This window comes from Myotis davidii, unplaced genomic scaffold (genome assembly GCF_000327345.1).
Source record: "Myotis davidii unplaced genomic scaffold, ASM32734v1 scaffold354, whole genome shotgun sequence".
Taxonomy (NCBI): domain Eukaryota; kingdom Metazoa; phylum Chordata; class Mammalia; order Chiroptera; family Vespertilionidae; genus Myotis; species Myotis davidii.
The window spans coordinates 898,733-906,325 of NW_006285785.1; the positions used below are offsets into that span (position 1 = coordinate 898,733).

The following is a 7,593-nucleotide window of genomic DNA, read 5'->3' on the forward strand; positions in this document are numbered from 1 at the left end:
TTGTCATAGCATGGGAATTATGCACAGAGATGTGAAGCCCCATAATGTCATGATTGATCATGAGCACAGAAAGGTAATGTGATAGACTGACAAATCTTTTCCTGCCTGATAGAGTGAACAGCCCATCTTCAACACTTTATCCCTAGCATCTGTTAGAGTGCCTGGTACCTATTAGGCACTTGACACATATTTGGTGAATGAATAAATTAATCAGAATGTTGAAACCTTTATTCATATTCCTAATGATACTATCAAGAAGGACTCCCTGGCCAATGTAGTCCAGTGGATAGAGCATTAGCTCCTGCACTAAAGGGTCACAGGTTCAATTCCTGGTCATGGGCACGTACTTGGGTTGCAGGTTCCATACCTGGCACCAGTTTGGAAGTATGCGGGAGGCAACCAATTGATGTGTCTCTCTCACATTGATGTTTTTTCTGTGTCTCCCTCTCCTGTCTCTCGCCCACTCCCTTCCACTCTCTAAAAAAAAAGACAATGAAAAAAATATCCTCAGGTGAGGATTAACAACAACAAAAAGAATACTGTCAAGAAGGAAACATTAGAATAGTGGGCAAATCAGTTTTGGGCATGGAACACGACTTCTGGATTTATTTATTGAATAACTAGTATCAGGGAAACTCCTTTCTTTCTTTCTTTTTTTAAAATATATTTTATTGAGTTTTTTACAGAGAGGAAAGGAGAGAGATAGAGAGTTAGAAACATCGATGAGAGAGAAACATTGACTAGCTGCCTCCTGCACACTCCCCACTGGGGATGTGCCCGCAACCAAGGTACATGCCCCTGACCGGAATCGAACCTGGGACCCTTCAGTCCGCAAGCCGACGCTCTATCCACTGAGCCAAACCCGTTTCGGCAGGAAACTCCTTTCTTGTTTGCTTCTTCTCTCTTACCTGTACAACAGGTATAATAATATTTGCTCTGCATGCCACTATGTTAATGTGAGAATTAAGTGTGCACAGTTGTGAAATAGATGAAATATTTAGCAAGTACAAGTGCTATTAATGAGAGTTCTACTGAACTCATGCTTTATAATATTTCAGTTTTGTAAGATAACCAAGCGTACCTTTTGTAGGTAGTGATGACTCTCTATTGTAGACTTTGGAGATGTACAGGATTTGTTCATTCAACTAAAATTTTTAGGCAAGGTATATACGCTTGAAGCAGATAGTAAAAAATTCTTGTCCATAAGAAGCTTGCCTTTGCGGGTATGCTGGTAGGCCAAAAAGTTAAAAGTGATGTGGAAGAACAATAAGTCAGGACTAGGAAAGAGCAGGGGATGTTGTGGTTTTAAACAAGGGGTAAAGGGAAGATTTCATTGGGGAGATGACATATTTAGAGAACACTTGAGGGCATCAGCCATGCAACCTTAGGAAGAAATATGTCCCAGGTAGAGGATGCAAATGTGCCTGGCTTGTTGGGATAGTGGCAAGGATATACAGTGGAGACAAGGAGTGGGCGTGGGATGAGAGAGGTAAAGAAAGCCAGGTCATGTAAAACCTTAAATGTTGTCAGAACTTTTCTCTAAAGATGCAGAGCTTTTGCAGGGTTTGCGGAAAGGGTGGACAAGCTCTCACTTGGCATTTTTAAAGCTTACTACACATCTATTAGAACAATTTAAAAACAGCGCAATACCAAATGCTGGCAAGGATGCAGAAAATTTCAATCTCTCATACATTGTTGGTGGGAATGTAAGGTGGCACAGCCATTTTGGAAATTGCCAGCCTATTGTTTTCTAGTTTGTTGGTTTCTTTAAAAGCTAAACAAACAGCGTCAGGTGGAGTGGGTCAGTTGGTTGAGCATCATCCCGTTCACTGGAAGGTTACTGGTTCAATTCCAGGTCAGGGCACATGCCCAGTTTGTGTTTCCAGTCCCCAGTGTTTTCTCTTTCACATCGATATTTCTCACTTTCCCTTCAATTCTCTCTAAAATCAATTTTAAAGAAAAGACATTACAAATAAAAAAGATATATTACAAATACAAATATGCTGTGTGTAAACAAACATGCTTACCAAACAATCCAGCAGGGTCTTTTATTCCAGAGAAACCAAACCTTAGATCTGCATAAAAACCTGTATATGAATGCAGCTTTATTCCTAATAGTTGAAAATTAGGCCCTCGCTGGTTTGGCTCAATGGATAGAGCATTGGCCTGTAGCCCAAAGGATCCCGGGTTTGATTCCGGTCAAGGGCCGGTAGCTTGGTTCCAGACTTCTCCTGGGCCCTGGTCAGGGCACATGCAGGAGTCAGTCAATCGATGTGTTTCTCTCATATCGATGTTTCTGTCTTTCCCTCTTTATTAATTTTAAAAGACTTTTAAAAAAAGAAAATTGGAAGCTAATGTCCTTCAGTGAGTGAATGTTTAATTAAACAGGTATATCTATATCATGTAGTCTTATTACTAAATAGTATTACTCAGGAATAAAAGGGAATGAACTATTACTGATAATGCAACAACTTGGTTGGATCTCATGCTGAGTGGGGGAAAAAAAGTTGTGCTGATTTTTCCATTTATAATACATTCTCAAAGTCATAGAGCTAGAGAATAGGGGTTTCCAGGGGTTAGAAAGTGGAAAAGTAATAGCAAAAGGGACATCTGTGATGATGGAATAGTTCTGTATCTTATGGTAGGAGTTACCTGAATCTACACATGATAAAATTACATAGAACTACACACACACACACACACACACACACCAGCATGTAAAACTAGTGAATAATCAGGTCTGTCTGTGGACTGTGCCAATGTCAGTTTCCTGGTTTTGAGTTGTACCATTAGGAAATGTAAAGTTGGGTGAAGGGTACACAGAATTCGCAACTTACTATGAATTTATAATAATTTTAAAAATATAAAGCATTTAAAAGGGATCATTCTGGCCCTAGCCAGTTTGGCTCAGTGGATAGAGCATCAGCCTGTGGACTGAAGGGTCCAGGTTCAATTCTGGCCAAGGGCATATGCCCAGGTTGTGGGCTCGATCCCCAGTAAGGGGTGTGCAGGAGGCAGCCAATCAATGATACTCTCTCATCGATGTTTCTATCTCTCCCTCTCCCATCCTCCCTGAACTCAATAAAGATATACTTTTAAAAAAATAATAAAAGGGATCATTCTGGTTGTGTAGAGAATAGAGGGCAAGAGTGAAAGCAGCTTGACAAGTTAGAAGAAGAGGCTACTGCAGTACATCAGACAAGAGATGGTGGTGGCATGAACCAGGGCAGTAGCAGTGGAAGTGATGATGATGGTCAGAATATGAGCCAACAAGATTTGTTGACAGATTAGATAGATGTTGAATGTAAGGGAGACAAGAGTCCAGGGTGAAATGTTTTTGGCCTGAATGATAGGATGGAACTACCTTTAACTGACAAGGCAGAGGCTGTGGGAGAAAGGGAATAATTAGGTTTAGCTCTGAGATGTTTGCTAGGTGATCAGAGAGGCAGAGATGGCTGATAGAAGACATGAGCTTGAGGAGTGGTCGCCAACCTTTCGGACCTCATGAGTGGTCTGTGGACCACCAGTTGGTGACCGCTGAGCTAGAGGGTATAAGTAAGAAACGCTGATAATGCTGTGTGTGAAGCCATGGGGCCAGAAATACTCATCTGGGAATACTTGTTGCTGAAAAAAAAAAAGAAGCAGCAGCTCAGGGATAGCTCTGAAGCACTTTTTTTAAGGGGTTGGAGAGAAAGACTAAAAATAATTATACTGCCCTGGCTGGTTTGGCTCAGTGGATAGAGTGTCGGCCTGAGGACTGAGGGGTCCCAGGTTCGATTCTGGTCAAGGGCATGTACCTTGGTTGTGGACACATCCCCGTGAGGAGGGGTGTGCAGGAGGCAACTGATCGATGTTTCTCTCTCATCGATGTTTCTAACTATCCCTCTCCCTTCCTCTCTGTTTAAAAAAAAAAAAAATCAAAAAATATATATTTTTAAAAAATGTACTTTCATACTTTTTGTTCTAATTCCCTTTGTTCACCAAAACAATGAAGACACTGTATCTAGTTAACAGTGACAAATTAGTCATACTCTAGTACCCACAATTCAAACCATGCTTATGTTTTACACAATGGGAAAATAAGATTGCCTCTTGACTGTGCTAGTACTTTTTCCACTTTCAGGATACATTTTGGTAAAAGGTCATTTTGTACGGCTTTTCTCTTCATTCACTAGTTTAAGTTTTAAAAAATTGGCTCTCAAAAGAAATTTCAATCATTGTACTGTTGATATTTGGCTCTGTTGACTAATGAGTTGGCCGACCACTGATGTTGGAGCATCATCCTGGTATGTCAAGGTTGCAGGTTTCACCCCCAGTCATAGCACATAAAAGAAGCAACCAATTGAATGCATAAATAAGTAGGACAACAAATTTCTCCCTCCCCTTTTCTCCCTCTTTTTCTCCCTCCCCCCCAAAAAAAATATTTTTAAAGATTTGTGGGTTCTATTAAAGCAGTATATCTGAGGTTCAGGGAGGGACTAAAGGCAATGGTTGGTCATACTTGATAATTAGAAAAGACTTCAGTGAGGACCTAACTTAACCAAGAGTCTAGGAAAAGCCTAGACATTCTACTCAGCTGAGCAGTTTAAGAAATTTGCAGAAGCCACAAAATGAAATTGTCTTTCAGTGGGTCTCCCTGGAGCACAAGAATTAAGTCATGAGAACTATCTGTCAAGCTAAACAGGGTTTTCCAAAAAGTTTGATTTTCATTTTAAATACAGGGCTTGGCAAAACTAGGTTTACAGTTGTGGGTATGTGAATCACAGTTTGTTCCTGTATTATTTATTCTTGTATTATATTTTTCCATTTGAAAACTGTAAATCTACTTTTGATGTTCCCCCTTCCACCCACCCCCCGTATAATAGGTAGTCACTGAAGGGGTTTTAATTTAAACTGACATGGCTGGTATCGTCCTATATAATAAAAGGCTATTATGCAAATTGACCAAACGGCGATTGACCGATCACTATGATGCTTACTGACCACCAGGGGTCAGACGCTCAATTCGAGAGCTGCCCCCTGGTGGTCAGTGCATTCTCACAAGGGGAGCACCACTCAGCCAGAAACAGGGCTCATGGCTGGTGAGCACAGTGGCAGTAGCGTGAGCCTCTCCCGCCTCCATGGCAGGTGGTTGTAAGGAGCAAGGAGTCCTGGACTGCAAGAGCCCTGGACCATGAGAGAGATGTCTAAGTCCTCTCCCGCCTCCACTGCAGCGCTAAGGATGTCTGACTCACATGAGTCGGACATCCCCCAAGGGCTCCCGGACGGTTAGAGGGTGCAGGCCGGGCTGAGGGACGATGACCCCCCCACCCAAGTGCACGAATTTCGTGCACAGGGCCTCTCATCTATGTATATAAAAGCCTAACTGGCCTTTACGATGGAACAGCCGGTCACAATGACGTGCACTGACCACCAGGGGGCAGACGCTTAACACAGGAGCTGCTGCAGGCTCCCATCACCCAATTGGGGCAGGGCTCTGGGTTGGGACGGGGAACTGGGGGGTGGGTGGCAGCAACCAACCTCCTGTGGCACCTGGGCAGGGGGCTTCGACCTCTCACCAGCTACCTGGGGGCAGGGTTGACAGAGGTGCAGTGAGAATGCGGGATGTCCACTAAGCTTGCTTGAACTTCCCCTGCTACCCTCCCCTGGGATGCCAGGGCTCGGGCACTGGGGAAGTCCCCGCACTAAGGTTCTGGGCACCCACAAGGAGCCCGCCCTGCACCCGCACAGCCTCTTCCTGGTGAGCAGGCCGCAGAGGCCAGTCAGGCTCCCCATGGTTTCACGCAGGAGCCGGTCTGCGAGGCTGTCCAGAGGAGAGCGCATTGCCCACCCAGCTTCTGTGTGGCACCACTGGACAGTCCAGAGGCCCACGCTACGCCCCGGCCCACAGCGTCTGGGCATGCTCACTGCATCTTCTCATAGGGACTTGGGCACCGTGACTCGGGTGGAGGAGGGTGCACAGGGGCCTGGTGGCCCAGGTGCTGCCCAGGACCCAAAAGTCAGCTGGGACCTGTCCTTCCACTCCAGACACTCACACTTCAATCGCCAACCAGGCCTAGGGACTGCACCTATGCATGAATGTCATGCACTGGGCCTCTAGTTTTTAAGAGTACCCTAAAGGCAATGTAGCAGTGGTTCTCAACTTACCTAATGCCACGACCCTTTAATACAGTTCCTCATGTTGTGGTTACCCCCAACCATAAAATTGTTTTCGTTGCTACTTCATAATTTTGCTACTGTTATGAATCGTAATGTAAATATATGATGTGCAGGATGTATTTTCATTGTTCTCAACCCACAGGTTGAGAACCGCTGCAATGTACGGAATAGCTTGAAAAATAAAGTCCTTATGATTTATTCTCTTTTTTTTCTTTCAGCTACGGCTAATAGACTGGGGTTTAGCTGAATTTTACCATCCTGGCCAAGAATATAATGTCCGAGTTGCTTCTCGATACTTCAAAGGTCCTGAGCTACTTGTAGACTATCAGGTGAGAAGAGAACGGCAAATAAAATTTCTGTCTTAGCTCTGGTCAGTGTTGCTCAGTAATTATAGCGTCAACCCGAAACCAAAGGGTGGCATGTTTGATTCCTGGTCAAGGGCACTTACCTGGGTTGCAGGTTTGATCCCTAGCCCAGGTCAAGGCATGTGCAAGAGGCAACTAATCAGTGTGTGCGTGTGTGTGTGTGTGTGTGTGTGTCTTTTTCTCCGCCCCTCCCTCCCTTCCACTCTCTCTAAAATGGAAAAAAATGTCCTCAAGTGAGAATTAACAAAAAAGTTTCTGTTCTATGCTTATTTTGTACATAATTTGCAAAAACTCTCATTTTGAGTAGGTTACTTATACATGTCCATGGCTGTCCCTTTTATACAAATGTAAAATATGAATTACCTCAGTTCATCTGCTGTAATTTATGTTTTTATTCTCATAATGTCCATAGAATATGAATAGATCTTCATTTGATCCTAACTGAAGAAAAAGTACACCAAAGATAACCTTTTCTATTTAGAAACTCCAGAGAATAGGTTTAACCAACCTAAGGACTAAACTAAAAAATGCTCTCAAGATTTTCATAAATTGTATCTATCTACACTAATAAAAGACAAAGATGTAATTGACCATACCTTCACTATGCCCTAGCCATGCCCACCGGCCAATCAGAGTGACTATATGCAAATTAACCCAACCAAGATGACGGCCGGCAGCCACAAGGCTGGAACAAGCAGGATGCTTGATTGCCCGGGCAATGGAGGAAGCCAAGCTTCCCGCCTGCCATGAGCCAGCTGTGGCCTCCGCTCATGGCAACAAAGTTTCAATTATAGAAGATAAATAAAGCCCAGATACCTGCTTCCAGCCAGCCTCCACTGGGAGGTTGGGTGGCTGGGGGCCATGGCCAGTCTGCATACAGCCATCAGCCCCTCACACAGGCTGGCCAGGGATCCCAGGGGGAGCCCCTACCCTGAAGGGGCTGTGGCCAGGCACAAACAGCTATCAGCCCTAAACCCACGCTGGCCAGGCACCCCAGCAGGACCCCCCTCCCTGAACGGGGTGTGGCCAGCCTGAAAACGGCCCTGAGCCCCTCACCTAGGCTGGCCCG

General features: G+C 44.4%; 1 protein-coding gene across 1 annotated transcript in view; it reads left to right on the top strand.

Moving 5' to 3' along the window:
• The window catches only part of CSNK2A1 (casein kinase 2, alpha 1 polypeptide), a 36,842-nt gene that overhangs the window by 17,865 nt on the left and 11,384 nt on the right, over positions 1–7,593 (top strand). Inside the window, exons 7-8 of the mRNA XM_015559442.1 lie at positions 1–73; positions 6,378–6,488. The exon at positions 1–73 is cut by the window's left edge and continues 9 nt beyond it. Coding sequence (XP_015414928.1) covers positions 1–73; positions 6,378–6,488 — 184 coding nt within the window. The remainder of the gene's footprint in view (positions 74–6,377; positions 6,489–7,593) is intronic.